We start from the raw sequence: 27,730 nt of genomic DNA, 5'->3' as shown, positions 1-27,730 counted from the left end.
TAAATAAACCTAAGCTAACTATTGCCCTGAAAATGGCATTTGGATGGGCATTACCCTTAAAAGGGCATTTAGCTCTTTTACATTGCCTAAACCCTAAGCTAAAAATAAAACCCACCCAATAAACCCTTAAAAAAAAAACCTAACACTAACCCCCGACGATGCACTTACAGTTTTCAAAGACCGGACATCCATCCTCATTCAGGCAGCAGAAGTCTTCATCCAGACGGCATCTTCTATCTTCATCCGTCCGGCACGGAGCAGGTCCATCTTCAAGACATCCGGTGCGGAGCATCCTCTTCTTGCGATGCATCCTCTTCTTCCGATGGTCGCTGAAGAATGAAGTTTCCCTTTAAGTGACGTCATCCAAGATGGCGTACCTTATATTCCGATTGGCTGATAGAATTCTATCAGCCAATAGAAATTAAAGGGGGAAAATCCTATTGGCTGTTGCAATCAGCCAATAGGATTGAGCTTTCATCCTATTGGCTGATCCAATCAGCAAATAGGATTGAGCTTGCATTCTATTGGCTATTCCAATCAGCCAATAGAATGCGAGCTCCATCCTATTGGCTGATTTTCCCCTTTATTTCCTATTGGCTGATCAGCCAATCGGAATGTAAGGAATGCCATCTTGGATGATGCCACTTAAAGGGAAACTTCATTTTTCAGCGACCATCGGAAGAAGAGGATGCTCCGCGCCGGATGTCTTGAAGATGGACCTGCTCCGTGCCGGATGGATGAAGATAGAAGATGCCATCTGGGTGAAGACTTCTGCCTGCTTGGATGAATTTTTCTCCCGCCTAGATGAGGATGGATGCCCGGTCTTCGAAAACTGTAAGTGGATCGTCGGAGGTTAGTGTTAGTTTTTTTTTAAAAATTTATTGGGTGGGTTTTATTTTTAGCTTAGAGTTTGGGCAATGTAAAAGAGCTAAATTCCCTTTTAAGGGCAATGCCCATCCAAATGCCCTTTTCAGGGCAATGATTAGCTTAAGTTTATTTAGATAGAATTTTATTTGGGGGGTTTGGTTGTGTGAGTGGTGGGTTTTACTGTTCAGTGTTTGTTTTTTGTTTTTTTTACAGGTAAAAGAGCTCATTTCTTTGGGGCAATGCTTTAAGGGCCATTGGTAGTTTAGTGTAGGCTAGGGTTTTTTTTATTTTGGGGGGGCTTTTTATTTGATAGGGCTATTAGATTAGGAGTAATTTGTTTTTATTTTTGATAATTTTGTTTTTTATTTTCTGTAATTTAGTGTTTATTTTTATTGTAATGTAGATAATAGTATTTTATTAATTTATTTTATTGTAATGTTAGGTTTTAGTGTAAGGCAGGTTAGGTTTTATATTACAGGTAAATTTGTATTTGTTTTAGCTAGGTAGTTAGTAAATAGTTAATAACTATTTACTAACTAGTTTACCAATACAAACTTACCTGTGAAATAAAAATAAAACCTAAGATAGCTACAATGTAACTATTATTTATTTTGTAGCTAGCTTAGGTTTTATTTTATAGGTAAGTATTTAGTTTTAAATAGGAATTATTTAGGTAAAAATTGTAAGTTTAATTTAGATTTATTTTAATTATATTTAAGTAAGGGGGTGTTAGGGTTAGATTTAGGCATAAAACTCCTAACTGCTGACATTAGATGGGGGTACGGAACTTGTCATTTTAGGCTGTACCGCTCACTTTTTTGGCCTCACAGCAAAAATCGTAATACCGGCGCTATGGAAGTCCTATTGAAAATGGACTTTATTAAAAGTGTGGTACTGACGTTGCGTGACGGCCAAAAGGTGTGCGGTACACCTATACTGACAAGACTTGTAATAGAGGCATTAGGGAAAAAGCATCGTTATGAAGCATAACGATACTTTTTCACTCATAACGCAAAACTCGTAATCTAGCTGAATGTTAACTAAGAAACTTGTACTAAAATATATTTATCAGAATGTTCATTTATCATTGCTATGAAGGGTTTAGATGCTTATAAATATCAATTAGAAAGTTACTAAAAAATGATAGACTTTTTTATTACATTCATGTCATGAATTGATATTGATGTTAAGGGAAAAGAAAAACTGTATTCAAACACATAAGGCAGTCACCATCATCAATATTAAATTTCAGGGACAGTAAATCAAAACTTGATTGGATAGAGTATGGAATTTTAAACAACTTTCCAATTTACTTCTGTTGTCAATTTTGCCTAGTTTTCTTGGTACCCTTATTGAGTTTTCTTGGTACCCTTATTGAGTTTTCTTGGTACCCTTATTGAGTTTTCTTGGTACCCTTATTGAGTTTTCTTGGTACCCTTATTGAGTTTTCTTGGTACCCTTATTGAGTAATTTTGAGTGAGATCAGGATCATGCACATGTGTTTAACCATCTGACAGCAGTGTTTGCATCAATGTTTATAGTGATGTTATTCATAGTTGCAACCAGTGTTGCCATAGACTGCTAGAGACACTTCCACAATCCTAATCCTACCTAGTTTTACTCTTTAACAAAAGATACCAAAAGAACAAAGCATATTTTATAATAGAAGTTAGTTGGAAAGTTGTTTAAAATTACATTCTCTATCTGAATCATGAACATTTAATTTTGACTTTACAATCCCTTTAATTCACTGCCACATTTTAAAAGTTAATGGAAACCTGTGGGTCTCCTGCAATCTATATATCATATATATATTCTGCAAGATACATTGGGTGTTTAGGGTCTAGCATAGTTGAAAGGCCTATGGTCTGCTGCAAAGTGGTCCTGGATTTTATTTTTTTAAATGTTGGCATTATGCGCTTCCACTTCCTAAAGGAACAAGACCATTCCTGCCGTTAAGATCTTTGAAACCGGTTTCCTAGGATATTGCAAACAGATAATATAAATTCTTGTTAAAGGCCTCTAATACCAAGCTCAACTTTAATGCTTCTATGAAAGAAAAATAATATATATATATATATATATATATATATATATATATATATACTGTATATATATATATATATATATATATATATATATATATACTGTATATATATATATATATATATATATATACACACCAGTCACTTTATTAGGTACACCTGTTCAGTTACTTGGTAACACAAATTGCTAATCAGCCAATCACATGGCAGCAACTGTATTTAGGCATCTAAATGTGGTGAAGACGACTTGTTGAAGTTCACACCAAGCATCAGAATAGGGAATAAAGGGGATTTAAGTGACTTTGAACGTGGCATGGTTCTTGGTGCCAGACACGCTGGTCTGAGTATTTCAAAAACTGCTGATCTACTGGGATATTCATGCACAACCATCTCTAGGGTTTATAGAGAATGGTCTGAAAAAGAGAAAATATCCAGTGAGCGGCAGTTGTGTGGACGACAATGCCTTGTTGATGTCAGAGGAGAATGCGCAGACTGGTTTCAGATGATAGAAAGGCAACAATAACTCAAATAAACAGCAAGAAGGCCATATGGTATAAAAAAGAAACACATTTTTAGCAAAACATTGTTATTATATGCAATCAAATGTTAATGACCATGCAACTATATAGTAATAATTGTCCCAAAGTGGGGTTAGTGTTATACACTGTCCACGGTATATGAGGACCTCCACAGGTCACAGGGTCAGGTTGGTTGCTCTCCTACTCACAGACAATCCTAGGCCGAACTATAAAGTACAAAACAGAGGGGAGCCTCATGTGTAGATCAACCAAAGCAAGGTACAAACGATATGTGGACCAAAGCCAAAAGGGTACTCAATAGCACACCTATGTGCTGGTAGTAGCAGGCTGATATCTATGGGTGCATCAGCTTACCCTCTCTCTCGATGTAGGTAGGATCCCAGGTGAGGCACAAGGCTTGCCTCAATACGATGTTCCAATAGGAAGACAAAAAGGTGCTAGCACTATGCGCAAGTTAAAAATGGTTTATTTAAAAACAATACATTAAAAGCAAAAGCAGTGAGGGATATAGGGGTGCCCAAGTTTTACCCCCTATTTGCTGTCCAAGTTTCACCCCTCTTTTGAAATAAACCATTTTTAACTTGAGCATAGTGCTAGCACCTTTTTGTCTTCCTATTGGAACATCATATTGAGGCAAGCTTTGTGCCTGGCCTGGGATCCTACCTACATCAAGAGAGAGGGTAAGCGGATACACCAAGAGATATCAGCCTGCTACTACAAACACATAGGTGTGCTACTGCTGAATGTGAGTGTCCTTTTAGCTTTGGTCCACATATTGTTTGCAACTTGCTTTGGTTGATCTACACATGAGGCACCCCTCTGTTTTGTGCTTCACTTTATAGTAACTCAAATAACCACTTGTTACAACCAAGGTATGCAGAATACCATCTCTTAATGCACAACATGTCAAACCTTGAAGCAGATGGGCTACAGCAGCAGAAGACCACACTGGGTGCCAGTCCTGTCAGCTAAGAACAGGAAGAAACTGAGGCTACAATTCGCATAGGCGCACCAAAATAGGACAAATGATTGTAAAAACTTTGCCTGGTCTGATGAGATTCGATTTCAGCTGTGACATTCAGATGGTAGGGTCAGAATTTGGTGTAAACAACATTAAAGCATGGATCCATCCTGCCTTGTAAAAACAGTTCAGACTGGTGGTGATGTAATGGTGTGGGGGATATTTTCTTGGCACACTTTGGGCCCCTTAGTACCAATTGAGCATTGTTTAAACACCACGGCCTACCTGAATATTGTTGCTGACCATGTCCATCCCTTTATGACTACAGTGTACCCATCTTCTGATGGCTACTTCCAGCAGGATAATGCACCCTGTCACAAAGCCAAAATCATCTCAAACTGTTTTGTTGAGCAAGAAAATGAGTTCACTGTACTCCAATGTCCTCCACAGTCACCAGATCTCAATCCAATAGAGCACCTGTGGGATGTGGTGGAATGGAAGATTCTCATCATGGATGTGCAGCTGACAAATCTGCAGCAACTGTATGATGCTATTATGTCAATTTGGACCAAAATCTCTGAGGAATGTTGTTGAATCTATGCCATAAAGAATTAAGGCAGTTCTGAAGGCAAAAGGGGGTCCAACCTGGTACTAGCAAGGTGTACCTAATGAAGTGGCCGGTGAGTGTGTATGTATATATATATATATATATATATATAATATATATAAGGACTTGTGAGCGCTGTTATCCCCTTGTACATTTCATTCTAACTTCCACATTATCGGGGTTAACCCTTTGATGTTTTAGTTTTTAACAGCTGCTATCGATTTCCTTTCCCCTAACTAGCTCATACTTGAGTACTGCTTGTTTTCAGATCAGTGCTTCTGAACTGTTACATTCTACTTGCATGCCCCATATATATATATATATATATATATATATATACACACTGTGTATGAAAAAATCTACAAGAAGACTTGGCAAACCATAATACGTTTGCTAAATAATGCACTCTTTTAAAAAATAAATTCATTTATTTAAAACACAAAAAGAGAAAATAAAAAATATTTAAAAAAACTGATACATAGTGTTCACTGTACAAAGAGAAGGCTACATCAACCTACTCGAATGATATTCACAACTATTAAACTCATATAGGACCGGTCACATGACTAGAATGTTACTACCAGCACTGAGTACAGAAAAAATATATATTTCAGAATATAACAGACTAACTACACCCCACTGGACACAGAACCCCCCAGATTCCAGGAAGGTATATCCTGAGCAGAAATAGGAAAAGGGGATCTAAGTTGTCAGATACAAGCACTCTGCACACATAAAATAGTATGCTAAGCAAAATTCAATTGCATACAATCAGATTATAGCAAGTATAGAACAAATAATGGTGTTGCTGGCAAAGTCTTTCTTACACAGATTGCGAGATGCACAACATCATATCCTCCAATGCTTGACCTTATGTACATGGTACAAAATCTATGTATGAGTGTTTATATGGATGAGTTCTTAAGAATGGTCTTGCTCCTTTCTAAATACTCCATGTTATACTGTGTATTTAATAAACAACAGGGCTCATGTAAGTCACATGCAGAAATCATATAGACATTTCCATCCACATATAATTACTGTGCCTCGGCAACAAAGAAGAGGATGTCAGCTTGTTATCAGTACATCGCCATCTGTGGTTTTGCACAAAGCATGCAAAAAGGCCATAGGCTCTTAGCTTAGTCTCTTCAAACAAACCGCCAGCCTGTACTCAGCCTGAGCAGCAAACTGAAAGCATGTCATACATCACGTGATCAGATTAGCTAATGCCAACACGCGTTTCACCCCTACATTACTTGGGGGTGAAACGCGTGTTGGCATTAGCTTATAAGCACTGCATCTCTCCGCCCATGAGAGTAGGTGAAATGATTATCTTAAAGCACAATACATTAATACTTCATGAATCAACATATATACAGTCATAATACAAATGTTACCTATGTTGCAATCATGTACTTTTGTTCTTTCAACTACATTATATTATTTAGTCACCTATCAGATAAATTGCTAAGTTATAGAACACATACATTGGGACAGCACCAACAACATTACCCTAGAAAGCAAGCTATATCCATGTTTTCATTTAAACCATTGTGAACCAAAGTGCCCAACATATATATCCATTTATATTCCTACTGAAGTAAACCTTTGTCCACCTCTTCCATGCATTAGCCCTCTGTCTATGCCAATGAATCTTACAATGCTTGTTTCCACTTTATAATTTACATCATTCCTGTGTTCTTTTATTCTGTCTTTAAGATACGCTTCATCTTCCCAACATAAAAGCTGGGGCAAGACCAGAATAAGAGATACACAACTCCCTTAGTATTACAATTGCAGAAGTACAGTATTTAAATTTTTTCTCCTTCTTTTACAGAGAACTCAGTTCTAACCATAAACTTAAGGGCTCCCCATCTACTACATGGATAATTGCCTATCACTTTTCTGTTAGATAGCCAATTTTTCTCTGAGGGGCTGGGCACATACCTACTCCTCACCAGTTTATCACATGCAGCTAAAGGCCTCCATTCATTTACACCAATTACACAGAATGCACGTCTAGCAACATCTTAGCTACTTGCTGACAGTCTGCCAATGTGAAGTTTTAGTGCTTTTTTTCCCTACAGTGTAGGATTCTCCTCCTTACCCTCCCATCACCCTGATCCCTGCCAAACAGCTCTCTAACCCTCCCTGCTCTAACTAGTGTCCGCCATCTTAGGTACTGGCAGCTGTCAGCCAGTACCCAGTTTATATAAATTTATACCTGTTTTTTTCTGTAGTGTAGCAGCCCCCCCTGACCTGCCTCACCTCCCCACTCCAACTGGTTGTTTTCTAGGGCCCTCTCTCCCCTCTAATAATTTATTTCTTGCTCCCTCCCTCGCTCCCTCCCTCCCTCCCATTTTCTGTAGAAATTATTTAATGCAGTGTAGCAGTCCCAACAGTTTTGCAAACCAACACGGTTATATTAATATACTTTTTACTTCTTTGATTACCTTGTATCTAAGCCTCTGCAGACTTCCCCCTTATTTTGGTTCTTTTGACAGACTGGCATTTTAGCCAATCAGTGCTGAATCCTAGGTAACTCCACAGGAGTGAGCACAATTTTATATGGCACACAGGAACTAGTGCTGTCTAACTGTAAAAAAAAACTGTCAATATGCACTAAGATAAGAGGAGGCCTTCAGGGGCTTGAAAATTAGCATATGAGCCTATCTAGGTTTAGCTTTAAACAAAGAATACCAAGAAAACAAAGCAAATTTGATAATAAAAGTAAATTGGAAAGTTGTTTAAAATGATTTGCCCTATCTGAAGCATGAAAGTTTAATTTTGACTAGACTGTCCCTTTAATGAGCGCAAAGTGGAAACTTTTGCTTGTATTACAATAAACATAGAATTTGATGGTAGATAAGAACCAAGAGGTAAATTAAGTCTACCCATATTACATGTTACTGTTTTTTTAGGATAGCCTTGTGCAAAAAATTGCTTGTATTTAACACTTTGATTCGTGTAATTTTAATTTACACTATTCTCATTATTAAAAACAAGATTTTTATCCGTAAGCACATAATGACTTTGTTCTGAAGGGGTGTTTGTTCACTTTAAAGATCCATTGTACAAATTTTCAAAAAGTTGAAAATGCAATATGAGGGTTAGTAATGGATACCATTTTAAAAGTGCAGTACTTTCTTTTGTGATGTGCTAACAATAACAAATATTTTAGAGGTTGCAAAAACAAAGGTATTTTTTTAATTAAAAAATAATAACACCAATATTGTTTCATCAATTTGAGCAGAAGCAATATGGATATACAGTACATGTGTGTAGGACATGTTATTAACATGCATTATACTGTCAAATTGTTCAATATACATTTTTCCAAACTTTTTACTGTGTACTGTATTTAACATTTTTGAAAGGTTTGGACTAGAATTAAGATTACAGTATGGGATATTAAAATATCACATATAAAAATTACTGACTTTTCCCATTTACAATAGTGGACTTTTAAACATTTCTAACACTGGGAAACGTGTTCTCTAAAATGGCGCTATTTCTACCATTGAAACTAACGAGTCACTTCATTCTCTTAAAACTATAAATTCTCTCTGTACAGACCTTAAAGGGACACTGAACCCAATTTTTTTCTATCGTGATTCAGGTAGAGCATGCAATTTTAAACAACTTCCTAATTTACTACTATTATCAAATTCTTTTCATTCTCTTGGTATCTTTATTTGAAATGCAAGATTGTAAGTTTAGATGCCGGCCCATTTTTGGTGAACACACTGTGTTGTTCTTGCTGATTGGTGGGTAAATTCACCTACCAATAAAAAAGTGCTTTCCATGGTACTGAACCAAAAAAATATCTTAGATGTCTTCTTTTTCAAATAAAGAAAGCAAGAGAACGAAGAAAATTGATAATAGGAGTAAATTAGAAAGTTGTTTAAAATTGCATGCTCTATCAGAAACACAAAAGAATAAATTTGGGTTCAGTGACCCTTTAATTGCAGGATCCAGTTCTGTACAGTGAAAACTTACAGTTTCAAATTTAAATATAATGTATATATATATATATATATATAGAGAGAGAGAGAGAGAGAGAGAGCGACACCGACCTCCTGTCGAGGACAGTCCCTGATTCTGAGCTCTGTCCCTCTGAGACAGCCATATGTCCCTATTTGCAGAATTTCCCTTAGCCCCACCCTTTGATCAACCAGACATGCCCAAAAACCTCCTAGACACACCCACCAACTACCAACACACACCTACAATCGCACCCACTATCCCACCCCTCTCAACAAATGTTGATATATATATATATATCCAAATACAAGCAAGGGAATTTCCAGCCGTGAGTAGATTAAAACATGTAACTTTATTGGTATATATTTAAAAGCATATACAAAACATGGGGAAGTAAAAGGGCATCAGATCAAGTCAGGTCTTACGCGTTTCAGCTCCGTTGAGCCGTACTCATAGACCTCTGATCTGGTGCAGTAATTGCACAACTATATACACTTCATAATAAGGCTAATTAAAAACAGTCTTGCCCAATTAGTTTCTGTCAGTTAACCCCTGAATGTTATTGTTTGTATAATTTCCTCTCTATTGTATGGTATGGGGTACCAGAAACTTATTATGTAAGTATATGCTTTGTTAATGCAGGCTTCTGGAGTCTGTTGTGGATTGAGATATAACAATAATTCGAGGTCAACATAATTATTGACATTTATTTTAATATTAATGTCATCTCGAAATTGTTATGTACAGGATTAAATTTACATTTATATGAATTTAAATTTGTTTAAATTAATTCCAGAGCTCTGAGTTAAACCCTTGGTTATCTAGTGTTTTATATATCTATTCCTTTACTTACTTAACTAGGGTTCTTTGCATAATAGGTTTATTTCCAAAAGTTTATAAGCTCAAACCTGGAATTAAATCCATAGGGTACATTTGTTTTCAGACGGAACATCCAGTATACCCCTTTCTTACTGAGTATACTGTCCAGATCTCCCCCCCTTGAATCTAGGGTTATTTTTTCTACTATTGTCCATCTGAGTGATGTTGTGTTCCTATTATGTACCTCTATAAAATGTTTAGTTATCGGTAGCAGTTTGTCCTCTCTTTGTCTGCTCTTTTCTGTGTCTACTGTGATACTGGATAAGTGCTCTCTAATTCTATTTCTTATTTCTCTCACCCTTTTTCCGATATACTGAAGTTTGCAAATATTACACTCTATGAGATACACTACCCCTTTGTCTCTGCAATTTAAGTGTTTATTTATCTGGAGTATTTCTCCTGTCTTAGTCGATTTGAAAGTGTTTCCTATGTCTGCGTGTTTACAATCTTTACAATCACTATAGCCACATTTATAGAGACCTTTAGATTGTAACCAAGTTGTTCTTTTATTCATTTTTAGATTTGTTGGGGAGACTATGTTCCCTATAGTTCTGCCTCTTCTATATGAAAAAAAGACAATTACTGTCTATTATATATATATATATATACATAATGTAAATCTATTAAAAACAAAATTCCTTCATTTTAAACTGAACATATAACAAATACATTATGTTACAATTTTCCACAAAATATGTAGTTTGGGATACGTTCCATTTCACAGCTAAAACAATATTAAAATCAACTAAACTAAACAAACATTCTGCTGTGTTTGCAAAACAGTTCTTAAAAAGATCGAAGCAACTTTCCTAATGAGTTGCAAAAAATATATTTTATTTGGTAAAAAAAAATATCCAAAGTTGCAGAATGTATTGAGCGGTTTTACTTAAGTATTATTATGTTTTACCGACACATTTGGGTTTCATTAAAGGAACAGTCTAGTCTAAATTAAATATTCACAATTCAGATAGGGCATATAATTTAAAACAACTTTCCAATATACCTTTGTCATGAAATTTGCTTTGTTCTCTTGGTATTCTTAGTTGAAAGCTAAACCTAGGTAGGATCAAACTGATTTTGAAACTGTTGAAACCTTCTCTTATCTCAGTGCATTTTGACAGTTTTTCAAAGCAAGACAGTGCTAGTTCATGTGTGCCATATTGATAACATAGTGCTCACTCCCATGGAGTTATTTATGAGTCAGCACTGATTGGCTAAAATGAAAGTATGTCAAAAGCACTGAAATAAAGGGGAAGTCTGCAGAGGCTTAGATACAAGGTAATCACAGAGGTAAAAAGTATATTAATATAACCACGTTGTTTATGCAAAACTGGGGAATGGGTAATAAAGGGATTATCTATCTTTTTAAACAATAAAAAAATTCAAGTAGATTGTCCCTTTAAGAACATTGTGGTTTATAATAGATGTTTAATTGATTGCGTTAACCTCCCAACGCAGCCCCATTGTTTCCTATGGGGAAAAACACTTTCTAAGTCTGCACCTAACACCCTAACATGAACCCCGAGTCTAAACACCCCTAATCTTACACTTATTAACCCCTAATCTGCCGACCCCGCTATCGCTGACACCTGCATTACAAAATTAAACCCTAATCTGACGCTCCGGACACCGCCGCATTATCCCTATGAACCCCTAATCTGCTGCCCCTAACATCGCCGACACCTAAATAATATTTATTAACCCCTAATCTGCCCCCCCCCCCCAATGTGGCAGCCACCTAACTTCAAGCTACAATATAACGAATAATTATATTTTAGCTATTTTAGGATTTATATTTATTTTACAGGCAACTTTGTATTTATTTTAACTAGGTACAATAGCTATTAAATAGTTATTAACTATTTAATAGCTACCTAGTTAAAATAATTACAAAATTACCTGTAAAATAAATCCTAACCTAAGTTACAATTAAACCTAACACTACACTATCATTAAATTAATTAAATAAATTAGCTACCAAAGTAATCAGCTCTTTTGCCTGTAAAAAAAATACAACCCCCCCCAACATTAAAACCCACCACCCACATACCCCTACTCTAACCCACCCAAACCCCCCTTAAATAAACCTAACACTATCCCCCTGAAGATCTCCCTACCTTGATCAGAACAGCCAATAGAATGCGAGCTCAATCTGATTGGCTGATTGGATCAGCCAATCGGATTGAACTTGAATCTGATTGGTTGATTGAATCAGCCAATCAGATTTTTCCTACCTTAATTCAGCCAATCGGAATTCTAGGGACGCCATTTTGGATGACATCATTTAAAGGAACCTTCATTCGGCGAGTAGGCGTCGGTTGAAGAGGATGGATCCACGTCGGCTGGGAAGAAGATGGCTCCGCTCCGCTCCGGATGGATGAAGATAGAAGATGCCGCTTGAATGAAGATGTCTGCCGGTCCGGATGTCCTCTTCTGCCCCATCGGATGAAGACTTCGACCCGGCTGGGTGAAGACGACTCAAGGTAGGGAGATCTTCAGGGGGGGTAGTGTTAGGTTTATTTAAGGGAGGTTTGGGTGGGTTAGAGTAGGGGTATGTGGGTGGTGGGTTTTAATGTTGGGGGGGTTGTATTTTTTTTTACAGGCAAAATAGCTGATTACTTTGGGGCATGCCCCGCAAAAAGCCCTTTTAAGGGCTGGTAAAAGAGCTGATTACTTTGTAATGATAGGGTAGTGACTTTTATTATTTTGGTTTTTTTTATTTTATTAGGGGGCTTAGATTAGGTGTAATTAGTTTAAAATTCTTGTAATATTTTTTTATTTTCTGTAATTTAGTGTTTGTTTTTTTTTTTTGTAATTTAGTTTAGTTTATTTAATTGTATTTAATTGTAGGTATTGGTAGCTAATTTATTTAATTAATTTAATGATAGTGTAGTGTTAGGTTTAATTGTAACTTAGGTTAGGATTTATTTTACAGGTAATTTTGTAATTATTTTAACTAGGTAGCTATTAAATAGTTAATAACTATTTAATAGCTATTGTACCTAGTTAAAATAAATACAAAGTTGCCTGTAAAATAAATATAAATCCTAAAATAGCTACAATATAATTATTCGTTATATTGTAGCTATATTAGGGCTTATTTTACAGGTAAGTATTTAGTTTTAAATAGGAATACTTTAGTTAATAAGAGTTCATTTATTTCGTTATATTAAAATTATATTTAATTTAGGGGGGTATTAGGGTTAGGGTTAGACTTAGCTTTAGGGGTTAATACATTTATTATAGTAGTGGCGAGGTCCGGTCGGCAGATTAGGGGTTAATACTTGAAGTTAGGTGGCGGCGATGTTGGGGGGGGGGCAGATTAGGGGTTAATAAATATGTAGGTGTCGGCGATGTTAGGGGCAGCAGATTTGGGGTTCATAGGGATAATGTAGGTGGCGGCGATGTGCAGTCGGCAGATTAGGGGTTAAAAATATTTATTATAGTTGCGGCGATGTGGGGGGACCTCGGTTTAGGGGTACATAGGTAGTTTATGGGTGTTAGTGTACTTTAGAGCACTGTAGTTAAGAGCTTTATATACCGGTTTTAGCCCATAAAGCTCTTAACTACAGCCTTTCCATGGGCGTTAGGAGTCTTGTCGGTAGAGGTGTAACGCTCACTTCAGCCAAGACTCTAAATACCGGTGTTAGGAAGATCCCATTGAAAAGATAGGATACGCAATTAGTGTAAAGGGATCTGTGGTATGGAAAAGTCGCGGCTTGAAAGTGAGCGGAACACCTTTACCTGGCCGACTCTAAATACCAGCGGGCGGCCAAAAGCAGCGTTAGGACCCCTTAATGCTGCTTTTGACGGCTAACGCAGAACTCTAAATCTAGGTGATAGTTTCCTAAAAAAAATTACTACTGAAATAATGAAACATGCATCTGTATATGGGCAATATTATATATTATATGTGATTTTAGCACTCTTGATACCTGTAATAAACAGATTTATTTGATGTTAGTAGCACAGAGCCATTATTTTAACCCCTCTGTTTTCACTGATAAAAAAACAAGATGATTTTAAACCTTTTGATGTTAGTAATAGAGAAAAGTGATGTCTGAAATATAGAAAAATGATTTTAACCTTGAGAGCAGTGTTTCTCAAATGATCCACCACAGTAAACTAGTGAGCTACAAGAGGTGGCTAGGTGCTCCGCAAGTGAGTGAAGCAGTAGCCGGATTCCTTGTGTCATCCAAGATCTGCAAATCCATTCCTGACTCAAACTCGACTCTAGGCTACCTATCCTTCTGCATATTTGTATTTCTGTTTAATTAAATCTGTGTACCTATTTGAGCTAGTTTTAAAACCTTTAAAATGTAGTAATGCATTTTTTTTTAAATGTTGTCCATAAAGTGTGCCGTACGAATATTAAAAAATGTTTTACAGTAGATCACTAATCAAAAAAGTATGAGAAACCAATACCCTAGAGTGCCAGGACTAGATTTTTTAACACCAAAAAACTTGTTTTATGCTCGATACTGTCTATTTGCAGTTTGTTCTTTTCTTTTTTCATGTAATTAATGGGACAGTAAAGTCAAATTTAAACATTCAGGATTCAGATAGAGCCTGTGATTTTAAACATCTTTCCAATGTACTTATATTATATCATTTGCTTTATTTCTCCCAGTAGTGCATTGCTGTTCTACCTAGGTTTGCTTTTAAAAAAAGGATACCAAGAGAACAAGGCAAATTTGACAATAGAGGGAAATTGAAAAGTTGTTTTAAATTGGATGTTCTATCCTAATCATAAACGTTTAATTTGAATGTACTGTCCCTTTAACATTGACATACATGGCATTATTTTCCAAATTTTCCAAATATTTTCATTATCACAAAACTGATTTTTTTTTTAAACTATATAAAACCTTATACAGCACTGAAATTGAGGAGATAGACAGTTAATCAGCACAAAAAGCAAGAGTATGTTGTTTGTTTATTGCACACACAACCACATGTTACATAGCACACACAGACACACACACAATATTTATTTTTTAACAAATGACATATTTTTGGTTATTTTAAGCAAATGAGTAATGAGAGGGGCAACAGGAGAAGTTAGTGGGTGAGATAGATTGTAAAAAGAGGAGTGCATTAGAAAAAACAGATGGGAATTTAACAAAAGGTTAATGGTTGTTCTAATTTGGGAAACTGTTTATCACACCACTTTACACATCCAGAAAAGAGATTGTAATCTAGGTAGATAGCTCCACAATTCCGTTAGATTAGAATAAGCACTTTTGTTGCAAACTTTGGAATGATTTTAACACCCATATGTCTTTCACTGTATAACTTTTACTTTAGGTTCATTTATTTATTCCTAGAAGTTTCCCGGTAAGAATGTTTGGCAAGAATTGTTTTATAGCCAGATAAAAATAGTATTACTAAAATTATATTTCCTTCTTTGTGAGGATGGCAACTGGCTTTACAAATATGTTTACTGCATAAGTTGAAGTTTTGTCTATAAAGTTATTTCCATCTTCCTCAAATGGACAAATACCTGTAATGAAAAATCCAAATCCTCAGAAAAGGTAGCACTGTGCCGTATGACAAGCACAGCTATTGGATAAGATGTGTAAACGTGCCCCCCCCCCCCCCCCACTGAAAAGAAAAAAAAATAGTTTGCCAGGGCAGGTTTATTTTAGTAAAACAAGCAACAACATAAAGATACAGTTAATCCTGAAATTTTTATCATGATTTAAGGTCCCTTTTATTTATTGCACAGATACAGCCTAGCATTTCAAAATCGTTAACATAATATTTACAATCACTTTAATTATATGTTACTAAAAAAAATTGCAATATGCTTTCACTATATATTTTGCCACCTTTTCTATAATTTAATATGGAAAACTGTGGACTTTCAAGATCCTACTAAAATGGAAGTATAGACCCCGATTTAACATTGCTATATTCCAAACATGAATTGGTTGCACACTCTCTCAATATGCAAATGGTTTGCATTCATTCTATGCACAACATTTATATTTATGCAGCATTTAGATACTAATGAGGGACTGTGTAGGAGGTTTTTCTGTTTAAAAGGTTGCATAGTGGAGGTGCTTAGTGCTGGGGGGGGGGGGGGGGGGGCATATGTTAGGCTACAATTAGATGTAAAAATAAAATGTAGGCAAGGTACCCCCAGAGCAAATTATCTGCTGAGGATGATGACAGAGAAAAGCTTCATGTCTAAACTAGAACTGCAGTACACCTCACAGTTGCCATATGAAACTATTCTACAGAAACAAGGTGTTCAAAAACATCCCAAGATGCTGTGTGCTGCATGCAAGATCTATGTTACTTCAGCAAAGTAAAATGTCATCTTAGCAGACGAGAGCTGATACCTCTAATGTTCCTTCCAAAAAAAGTCTATTGAGCTTCTGAAGCAATTTCAGTTATTCTCTATCCCAAATGTCATATCATTCTACACAATTATAGAATATGAAATATCTATACAACAGTTTGAAATATTTTAACTGAAGATAAAGTTTGGGAATAAAACCAAATAGAATATATTCTTAGGGGCATGAGGCTAATTTTGAAAATAGTGTTTTTTTGTTTTAACTATAAATATTATGCAAATTAGTGGAATGGCAATAGGCATCAGATTTTCCTATATTTATATGGCCGCATGGAAAGAACAAGCAGTGTTTGCCATTTATTGGTGTGAGCACAGGCTTAGAAATCTATATTGAGAATAAGGAAATTAAAAACAAAAAACTTTTTTGAAGAGATGGCTGACAAATGTACTGACAGAGAAAAAGGAATGACTAAAATATAAAAATAGAGAAAATAGGATTCACAATATAGGAACCATGGTTTTGAATTACAGTAGTGATAGTAATACAATTAGACATAATAGAATAACTTTGGCATACTGAATGACAAACCAAATATTATATTTAGAAGGGTCCTGAATTTAAAGAATCAGCTAACCAAAATATATATTAAAGATGCCAAAGTTGGCTGAATTGCTGAAATGGATTTTTGAGATGTGGAAAATGTGCAGTGTTTAAGGAATGCACCAGAAAATCTGAATAAAAGAACCTTCTCTCTAGTTATCAAGGCTAGATTGGCCTAAAAGGGAATTAGGAGGTTTCCCGGTGGGCCAGAGCAGCTGGGGGTGGTCAGCTAAAATTTAAGGAGTTGGTGCTGCTGGTGAGGCAATGCAACCCTATCACCTCTCTTTCCTGTTCTGAAGTATAAATATTAGCATATCAAAGTATTTCTTCATTAGTTTTATTTCTTAGACCATGCACCATTTTAGTAGCCCTCTTTTCATTGGTTTCTATTGTCTAGTTAAGTCGCACTGTGATACAGAGTGACACTGTTTTGAGTGTCTTCTCTGGATTAATCTATATAGGGTTGCCCTATTTCAGGGGCTGTTTAAAGAAATGTTTGAATAATGTTCCATTATGAGAACTCTGACATATGTACTTTTCATAGGCCCCCTTAAAACGGCAATAAGGCAACCTAAACCTATGGATAATCATCTTCACTCTTTGAGATGGAGTCACGGATGAAATTGGATTCTAGGGTACAAATACAACAACATTCTTTAATTACAAGCTAACATAGTTTAATTCTGAAAAAAATATTTGGGAAAGAATTATCCCAGCAATCCCAGTTGAGAAAAATGGGGTGTGTGCCTTTTACAGACTAAAAGGTAAATATGGCTGATCTTCATTTTTTATTCCCAGTCCATTCCTGCTAGTGATGATAAAAAGCAATATGAAATTAAAGTAATTTGATTCACATAGGAAGGACCTTACCATGGGCATCTGCAGAAATGTTTCGGGGAGGGGGGGGCAAAAAAACCCAAACCTGTCCTAAGCATTATAATATCAGTGGCAATATGTGAAGCAGACACAGTAGCTTTTTATACTCATAAGCTGCACATAATTTTAAACATTGGTGTAAAAAAAGTGACTCAAGTAAGTGCTTAAACTTAGGTATAAGGCAGGGCTTGAGAAATATGATTTGAAAATCTAGAAGCGAGCCCAATAATACATATTTTGGGGCTGCAAAATGATGAGACACACGGCACAGAACCTAGTGCAGCAAAGGGGTAAGCCACGCAGTGATAGGCAGCAAATTTGAAATATATATGTATATAAATATATGCAAATGCTGTTGGGGCCCTGCACTCACTCTCCAGTGTTCAAGTTGCCCGGGGTGCATTAAAAGTATTAGTCATAGCAGCACTCGCCAGGTCTTACAAATTTTGTATTATTATCAGTGCATTACAAACCACAAGCAATACTGTTTATACATTACCCACCACCATCACCAGCGAGCAACCGGAAGTGCCCCAGGCATCCAGCACGTAATACTACACAGGTCGACCGGTCGCCATAGCAACCGGAAGTCGCTACCCTAAAAATGGAACAGAAAACAGCATAAACATATGCAAAAAACATGGGCAAAAAATATTAGTGTCTATACAATGTCAGCATTATTTATACAGTCAGCATAGATCTATCAATACATATTATTATCTAGTAGACCTTAAGTCATAAAGCCCAATCACTAAGTATCCTCACATTGTAAATTGTTTTTCTTATCTGAGTCATTTGTTATACAACACACAATGTTAGAGGAAACAGTGCCAATCTAGGTAGGTGTGATGGTGGCGGGTAATGTATAAACAGTATTGCTTGTGGTTTGTATTGTAACGGTCTGAGGACGGGGCTAATGACCCCGAAACGTCACTAACTATTTGATGTATTAAATAATACAATATTTGTAAGACCCGGCGAGTGCGTATCTTTATGCTGCTATGTCTATAAATATATATACATATATATATATGTGTGTTAATATGTGTATATACACAAATTAAGAGTGAATCAAAGAAGGAGTCCACCAAGGAAGCAAAAGTAGTGTAAAATAAAACTTCACTTTTATTTGAACAACCCAGTAAAATGATTGAAGAGTAACCTGAAGGGGACAATCTCAAGGAGAGGAGTGTAAGCAACCGGATTACGCGTTTTGGCCACACCTGGCCGTAATCATAGCCTGTTAGTTACCTGCTACCTGAGATCTTTAAAAATAGTAAAACAATTCCTTATTGGCTAATACAGAAAACACTCCTCTCTAGCTGTACGTATCTATTTACACTTAATGATAGCACATAGAGACCTGTTGATATAAAAGTAGAACAAATAAATATATATATCAACATCATAAGTGAATATATAATCAAATAAATAAAGCAGATACCAAATAATGAATAATGAATAAATACATTGCATCAGCAATGCCTTTGTAACATTGAATAAATTCATAAATAAACATGCACTTATACAAATAAAAACAAAGTTGATAATTACTTGAAAACAAAACAAAGTCTCATTTTTCAGTCATATAAAATAATAATAAAATTAAAATTAATGAATTAACGAAATGAGGAAATACAACTGGAATGACATAATGGTTTATCACAAGTATAATTGTATCTTACCAATAGTACTAATGGTGAATATCCATATCACAGTAATATTAAAAGTGATATTTAGAAGGAAAAGTTTATGGATAGATTTTATTGACTAAATACCCAAAATTGATGTTACTATTATTTACGATAATATTATAATATAATACATATATACACAGATGTAAAAAATATATATAGAAATATGAGTATGTATATTCAATATATTTTATTTTAAGAAAAACAGTCTGATAATTTATTCCCAATAGTTGATGAGATCATAGTCTGAGTTAAAACCATGGGGAAAACGTGTATTTAACTTAAAAATCTCACGTTTATTTAACAATTTCAGTCTATTACCGCCACCATTTGGGGTGGACACCTTTTCTATGACACACCATTTAAAGGTGGTCAAATCTTTGTGGTGTATATTCACAAAATGTTGCACTATGTATGTGGTGGACTTGCCCACATTGATAAATGACATGTGTTCTCTGATTCTTGAGGACACGTCCCTGGTGGTTAAACGCACATACTGCATCTGACACTGAATACAACTGATTAAATATACCACATAGGTACTGCAACAGTTGTGACAACCATAAATCTGGAAACTGTTGCCAGTGGACATTGAAGTAAAAGAATTTGATAATTGAGCAAGATCACATGGTTTGCACCTACAGTGTCCACATCTAAACATACCATGATGAAGTAGCCAAGAACTTTGAATTGGTTCAATGGCCGGTAGTTTAGTTGGAGAAACATAACTGCCAATAGTCTTACATTTTCTATAGGAACACCTGAGTCCCTTTAGAACCAAATTCCGTAGTTTGTCATCTGCTGACAAGATAGCAAAATGTTTTTTTTACAATCTTGCAAATCTCCTCATATTGTGTACTGAACTCAGTCACAAAAGTGACCTTTCCATTTACATCCTTATCTTTATTTAGTTTTTTGTCCACAAGAAGTGTATGTCTATCCAATTGGTCTACTTCACGTCTGGCATTTTCAATAATAAAAGATATATAGCCTCTGGCTTTTAGTCTATTTGTCAAACTTTCTGCCTCATGCATGTAATCCTCATAGACTGAACAATTTCATCTAAGCCTAATAAACTGGCCCTTCGCCACAGCATAGGGAACATGGTGAGGATGACAGCTAGTGGCATGAAGCAGAGTATTGCCTGTAATTGGCTTGTGATACACACTAGAGTGTATATGGCCTTCGCCTTAGCTGATAAAGTGATGTCAATAAAGTTAATAGACTCATTTTGAAACTCATGGGTGAATCTCAAGCCAATAGAATTATCATTAAGATAATCCACAAAGGCTGAAGCTTGTTGGGAAGTACCCAACCAGACCAGTAAGAGGTCATCAATGAAACGCTTGTAGACCTGGATATTCCCCCTGTAGGGATTAGTATCTCCAAAGATGTGGGACCGCTCCCACCAACCTAAAAATAGGTTGGCGTAAGAGGGGGCAAACTTGGCCCCCATAGCGGTCCCACATCTCTGGAGATAAAAATTACCCTCGAAGGAAAAGATGTTGTGGGACAACAGAAATTGAGTGACCCTAACCACAAAATCCTGAAAAGGAACACTATACTCAGTATGGTGTCTCATGAAATATTTAATCTCTCTTAAGCCATCCCCATGTGGGATGGAAGTATACAATGCCACAGCATCGATAGTTAACCAATGTGATTCAGGGGTCCAAGTAATGTTATTCATGATGTTAAGTACATGTTTAGTATCCCTGATATAACTAGCTAATGAAGTCACCAACGGTTGTAATATACTATCCAACCAAAGGGATAGATTTTCCATTAAGGAATTTGCACCACTAATTATACGGCACCCAACAATATTCAGTAGAGACTTATGGACTTTAGGTAGATGATGGAAAAGTGGAACTCGAGGAGTTTCAACAATTAAAAATTGTGCAGTGTCTTTATCAAAAAATCCATTCATTAATTGTGATAAGTGCCCTTATATAGAATGGATTTGTATGTGTGGCAACATTACCTAACAAATATGAATAAATGATAGGTACCTCTGTTGCTAGCAAGGTGTTAGGTGCTTTAACCAGATATCTGCACAATATTAACGAGTAGTTAAATTGAGCATTAACTTAACTGAATACACAGCTTAGAAACAGACCGGAAAGTTAGCAGTGCTAGATACATCAATAAAGTTCATCTTTAGCTGTAGATACAATTGATGCGGTCAAATACTGTTATAGAAATACTTGCGATTGTCTTTAGTATGATTAGTTCCTCAGTCAGAGTTTGTTACAGCTGCAGCTCTTAGACGGACTGAATCTGCAGAGCCTGTCAGCGTGAAATGACTACACCCAGCAGCTTTACTTGCAGCGTTGTGGCTCTGAGAATCAAACAGGCAATCCAGACTTAGATTTTCTCAAAGTAAAGTGCTGTTAGGTTTGCGGCAAAATATCAAAGGTTTGATGCTATGACTTTTGTAATCAGAGACATTTCATAGGTTTTGAGCTTTAGAATTTCTACAAAGGCTTAATATAAAGTTTTAGGAACAAACGATCAAGGGATTCCCTAACACTTCTGAAATAATCAAGCACTGAAGCTTGTGAAAGGGAGTTCCTTTATAGAGAGCTAACAGGGTGGAGTTTCTGAATTAAAGGGACATGCTACTGACAGGATATGGACAGATCCCCCCCCTTCAGGAGCGTCTCCCCGAAAGCAAAGGTCCCGGCTTCGAGGGGAAAGCGGAATGAAAAGACTGCAACAATAGAGGGGCGTTCAAGTCCCGAATAGGTACCCAAGAATCCTCCTCAGGAGAGTACCCCCTCCAATGTACCAAATACTCAATAGTATTCCGGCGCTTTCTGGAATCCAAAATGCGTTCCACCTCATAATCCATTTTGTCATCAAAAGGAACTGTGGAATGATGAGAACGAGTATCGGTGTGCTCATGATGACCCAAGTACGGCTTTAATAGAGAGACATGGAAGGTCGGATGAACGTGAAAATTACTGGGCAATTGCAACTTCACTGCGTTTTCATTGATAATCTTTAGCATTGGGTACGGACCGATATACTGGTCAGCTAGCTTTTTACAGGGTACTTTGAGGTTGATATTCTTGGTAGACAACCAGACCAAGTCCTTGACTTTATAATTCGGAGGAGGTGAACGTTTTCTATCAAAATACAACTTTTGGGTTGCTTTAGCATTTTTGAGATGAGTTTGTAGGGTTTCCAAGGTTTCCTTGATTTGAGTGAAATAATCCGAGACAGCGGGGGAATTTGATGAGGAAGTTGTGTTTGGAAATGATCTTGGATGGTAACCGTATGTGGCATAGAATGGTGACACTTCCGTGGAAGAACTGATGGAATTGTTGTATGAAAATTCCGCCAAAGGTAACCATTCGCTCCAATCCTCCTGCAAAGTTGAACTATAACAGCGGAGATACTGTTCCAAGGTCTGATTGAGTCTTTCTGTTAACCCATTAGATTGTGGATGAAAGGCTGTTGAGAATCTGAGAGAAATGTTCAATTTATTGCATAAATATCTCCAGAATTTTGACGTGAATTGGGATCCACGATCCGTAACTATAGATAGAGGCAATCCGTGTAACTTGACAATATGTGTCAAAAAAACCTTAGCTGTGGTGGAAGCAGTGGGTATCCGTCGTAATGGGATAAAATGAGCCAATTTAGAGAGGTGGTCAACAACTACCAAGATTGTAGTATAATTGTTAGAGATGGGTAGGTCAACGATAAAATCCATTGATAACATATCCCAGGGTCTCTCTGGAATGGGTAGAGGTTGTAATAGTCCGAATGGTTTATTATGTCCCTTTTTCTTTGTGACACAAATATGACATTTGTTAATGTATTCTTGTATGGTTTTAGTCATATTTGGCCACCAGTAATTCCTACTGATAAGTTCATTTGTCTTTTGTATTCCGAAATGTCCTGCTAGAGGTAAGTCATGGTTTTGTTGTAGGATGGTGTCTCTGAGTGACTGAGGTATATATATGAGGTTTTTATAATGATATAATCCAGTAACTGAATCATGATAACAGACTGAAGGAATTTCAGTGTCTGACTGTTGAGCTCTTAGTATATCAGCTTGGATTGTGGTTAAAGATGCTAAGAGTTTGTAAGGTGGTATTATATATGACTTCTCTTCACCTTCTGTTGGTACGTTAAATGACCTTGACAATGCATCTGCCTTAGAGTTTTTTGTTCCTGGGATGTAAGTTAGCACAAAATTGAAACGGTCCAGGAACAAAGCCCATCTTACTTGTCGTGAGACAAGGTTTTGTTTTTCTTTAAGTATTGGAGGTTTTTATGGTCTGTAAAGACTTGAAAAGGTGTAGTTGTTCCTTCCAATAAATGTCTCCAGTGTTCCATGGCCGACTTCATTGCAAGCAATTCTTTATCTCCAACCCGAATAGTTCCTCTCAGCAGGTGTTAATCTTCTGGAATAATATCCACTGGATGGAGTAATGAAGATTCCTTATCAGGTTGGGATAAGATTGCGCCAATTTCCTACGTTGGAAGCGTCAACCTCAAGAGTATATGGTAATTCCGGATCTGGAAGGTGTAAGATTGGGGCTGTTGAAAATAATTCTTTAAGGTGATGAAAAGCTTGATTTGATTCTTTATCCCATATGAATTTCTGTTTTCCTGTTAAACGAATTAATGGTTGAACTACAGAAGAAAAGTGGTTTATAAATTTTCTATAAAAGTTGGTGAATCCCAAAAATCTTTGTAGTGATTTAATGGAAGTGGGAGTTGACCAATCACGAATTGCAGAGAGTTTTTCAGGATCCATTTGAATCCCATCAGGGGATATAATGTAGCCGAGGAATTTAATGGTAGTTTTATGGAAGCTACATTTTTCCATCTTAGCACATAACTTATGATCCCTTAAAGTGGCTAAGACCCATCTTACATGCCTGGTGTGTTCTTTTAGATTTTTTGAATATATTAGTATATCGTCTAAATATACAATTACACATACATCCATAAGTTCTTTGAAGATTTCATTAATGAAATATTGAAATTGCTGCGGGAGCATTAGTCAAGCCAAATGGCATAACGTTGTATTGATATAAACCATACCGGGTTCTAAAAGCTGTCTTCCACTCATGACCAGATTTAATTCGAATTAAGTTGTAGGCCCCCTTGAGATCCAACTTGGTGTAAATAGATGCCCCATGGAGACGTTCAAGTAATTCTGGTATGAGTGGAAGGGGTATTTATTTTTTATTGTAACAGAATTCAGAGCCCGGTAATCTATTATTGGACGGAGACTGCCATCTTTATTGGTAACAAAGAATATGGCAGAGGCTATTGGTGAGGATGAGGGGGTTATAAAACCTTTTCTGAGATTCTCGTCAAGATAATCCCTTAAATGTTTTAGTTCTTTCTGTGATAACGGAAATAATCTTCCAGAAGGAATTTCAACCCCAGGTTTTGTTTCTATGGGGCAATCAAAATGTCTATGGGGAGGTAATGACTCAGCTTCTTTTAAATTAAATACATCAGCAAAATCTCTATAGTCATCTGGTAAGTGAGGTTCAATGTGTCTAATAGAGACATATGGAAAACATGTCTCAGTACAATACTTAGAAGGGAAAGTAATTTCATTGTTTAACCAATCTATCAAAGGATTATGTTTTTTAAGCCAAGGGTATCCTAAGATTACTGGATGTAATGAACTAGAGATTATGTCATAGGAAATAAACTCTTTGTGTCCAGAGTTAGTGATAGTTAATATGGGTATGGTGTGATACGTTATCGGCCCTTTTAAATATTGTGACCCATCAATTACACGCACATACAGAGGGGTTTCTTTTAACACACTTGGAATTTTATTTTGTTTAACAATTAACTCATCAATGAATATCCCGTTGGCTCCTGAATCAAGTATGGCTTCGCTCTGGACCTGGTTGCAATCCCACTGTAAAGATAAGTTAAGTGACATGTAAGTATTAGTATTTTTTGACTGATGTTTGCAAACGTAATCTGACTTACCCTTTCTTTGACGTGTAAGTATGGGACAGTTTGCAACATCATGTTCTTTGCTGGCGCAGTACAGACACAAGTTAGCTAGGCGCCTTCTTAATTTTTCCTCTTGACTCAAGGGTCCTCGTATTGCACCAATTTCCATGGGGACTGGTTGAGACGAGGCTTTGTCCAGGGATGTATGGTATTGTTTTTTAATTGGGAATTCATATAATTGTCTTTCGGACTTTCTCTCTCTATGTCTTCTGTCCATGGAAATGCATAATTTCATAAGCGCCTCCAAGGATTCTGGGTATTCAACTCGTGAGAGTTCGTCCTTTAAATATTCGGACAGTCCCAAGCGGAACTGTTTTTTTAAACTTATAGTGTTCCATTGTGAGTCAGTGGCCCAGAGCTGGAAGTCCGCAATATAGTCTTCCACTGCCCGTTTTCCCTGTTTTAGAGATCTTAATTTTTGTTCCGCAGTGTGCTGTTTATTTACATCCTCATACAGGATTGACATGGTATGGAAAAAATTTTCAATCGAATTTAAGATTGGGTCATCCAACTCAAAGAACCTGTCTGCCCATGCTCTGGGCTCCCCAGTAAGAAAAGAAATAGCAGTGCATACTTTTATTTTATCTGTACGGTATGTTTTAGGCTTTAATGAAAACATTAACATACAGGCATTTTTATATTCTCTGAACTTGGTTCGATCACCACTAAAAGGAATAGGAGGGTTAACCTGTGGTTCTGGGAACTCACTTGTCTTTTGTGCAACAAAATCATTAAGCAGTTTTTTTAATGTATTATTCTCATTAGTGAGATCTTTTAATCCTTGTGCAAGAATCTCCACCTTCTGATTTAAAGATGTTATTTGATTGGACATTTCCAGTGGGTCCATTATACCAGAGGTGTTATTTTATAGGCTTGATTATTCTGTGATAAGTGTACTAACACACCAATCCTTATGTTTAAGGAAAGTCCCCTTATATAGAATGGATTTGTATGCGTGGCAACATTACCTAACAAATATGAATAAATGATAGGTACCTCTGTTGCTAGCAAGGTGTTAGGTGCTTTAACCAGATATCTGCACAATATTAACGAGTAGTTAAATTGAGCATTAACTTAACTGAATACACAGCTTAGAAACAGACCGGAAAGTTAGCAGTGTTAGATACATCAATAAAGTTCATCTTTAGCTGTAGATACAATTGATGCGGTCAAATACTGTTATAGAAATACTTGCGATTGTCTTTAGTATGATTAGTTCCTCAGTCAGAGTTTGCTACAGCTGCAGCTCTTAGACGGACTGAATCTGCAGAGCCTGTCAGCGTGAAATGACTACACCCAGCAGCTTTACTTGCAGCGTTGTGGCTCTGAGAATCAAACAGGCAATCCAGACTTAGATTTTCTCAAAGTAAAGTGCTGTTAGGTTTGCGGCAAAATATCAAAGGTTTGATGCTATGACTTTTGTAATCAGAGACATTTCATAGGTTTTGAGCTTTAGAATTTCTACAAAGGCTTAATATAAAGTTTTAGGAACAAACGATCAAGGGATTCCCTAACACTTCTGAAATAATCAAGCACTGAAGCTTGTGAAAGGGAGTTCCTTTATAGAGAGCTGGAGAGGGTGGAGTTTCTGAATTAAAGGGAATTAAAGGGAATGCTACTGACAGGATATGACATTAATCCATCATCCACCAAATCCTTTAAGTCCCCAGAGAATCTGTTTGTAGGATCATTAGGGAGGGCCACAATGCTACTGACAGGATATGACATTAATCCATCATCCACCAAATCCTTTAAGTCCCCAGAGAATCTGTTTGTAGGATCATTAGGGAGGGCCAAGTAGTTAACAGGATTATCAAGCTGCCGAAGTGCTTCATTAGCATAATCAACCCTGTTCAATACCACAATGGACCCTCCCTTGTCCGCAGCTTTAATCACAATTTCTTTGTTAGATTGCAGTTCAAGAAGGGATTTCCTCTCACTAGCACTCAAATTTGAATGTTTATTATTCTGAGTATATTTCAACCTTCTAAGATCTTCCTCAACCCTTTTTGAAAAAGTTTCAATTATAGGACCCCTAGAATGTATAGGGTAAAACTCAGATTTCTTTTTCAATTTCGGATATTTCAAAGAATGTTGGGGAGATGAGCAACTATCCTCAGCTAAAGCTTTGAGAGACAAAACATCACATTGTTCTGAAAAATTTAATTCAGTCTCAGTCAATACAAATGGATCCCTTGATATTTCTGTATTATTGCCACTGTCATCCAAATTGGCAGATGTGAAAAAATATTTATGAAGAGTAATATTGCAAATTAATCTGTTGACATCAATAACTTTCTGAAACAAATTGATATTTAGAGAGGGAGAGAAAGTAAGCCCCAATCCCAAAACCTTAGTTTGTGTCAG

At 36.4% G+C, this 27,730-nt stretch overlaps 1 protein-coding gene across 1 annotated transcript; it reads right to left on the bottom strand.

The window, feature by feature from the left end:
• Positions 1-23,816: 23,816 nt before the first annotated feature.
• On the bottom strand, positions 23,817-24,203 carry LOC128662330 (uncharacterized). Its single transcript, XM_053716136.1, has one exon. It carries the CDS (start codon positions 24,201-24,203, stop codon positions 23,817-23,819), a length of 387 nt encoding a protein of 128 aa, XP_053572111.1.
• Between the last annotated feature and the right edge of the window lie 3,527 nt (positions 24,204-27,730).

This window comes from Bombina bombina, chromosome 1, assembly GCF_027579735.1.
Source record: "Bombina bombina isolate aBomBom1 chromosome 1, aBomBom1.pri, whole genome shotgun sequence".
Taxonomy (NCBI): Eukaryota; Metazoa; Chordata; class Amphibia; order Anura; family Bombinatoridae; genus Bombina; species Bombina bombina.
Note: the sequence above shows the minus strand (reverse complement) of the source record. Positions and strands in the feature narration are given on the sequence as shown.

What these genes read in the sequence shown, in the direction of transcription:
- LOC128662330 (XM_053716136.1), bottom strand. Translation starts at nt 24,203, where the DNA reads ATGGAAAAATGTAGCTTCCATAAAACTACCATTAAATTCCTCGGCTAC.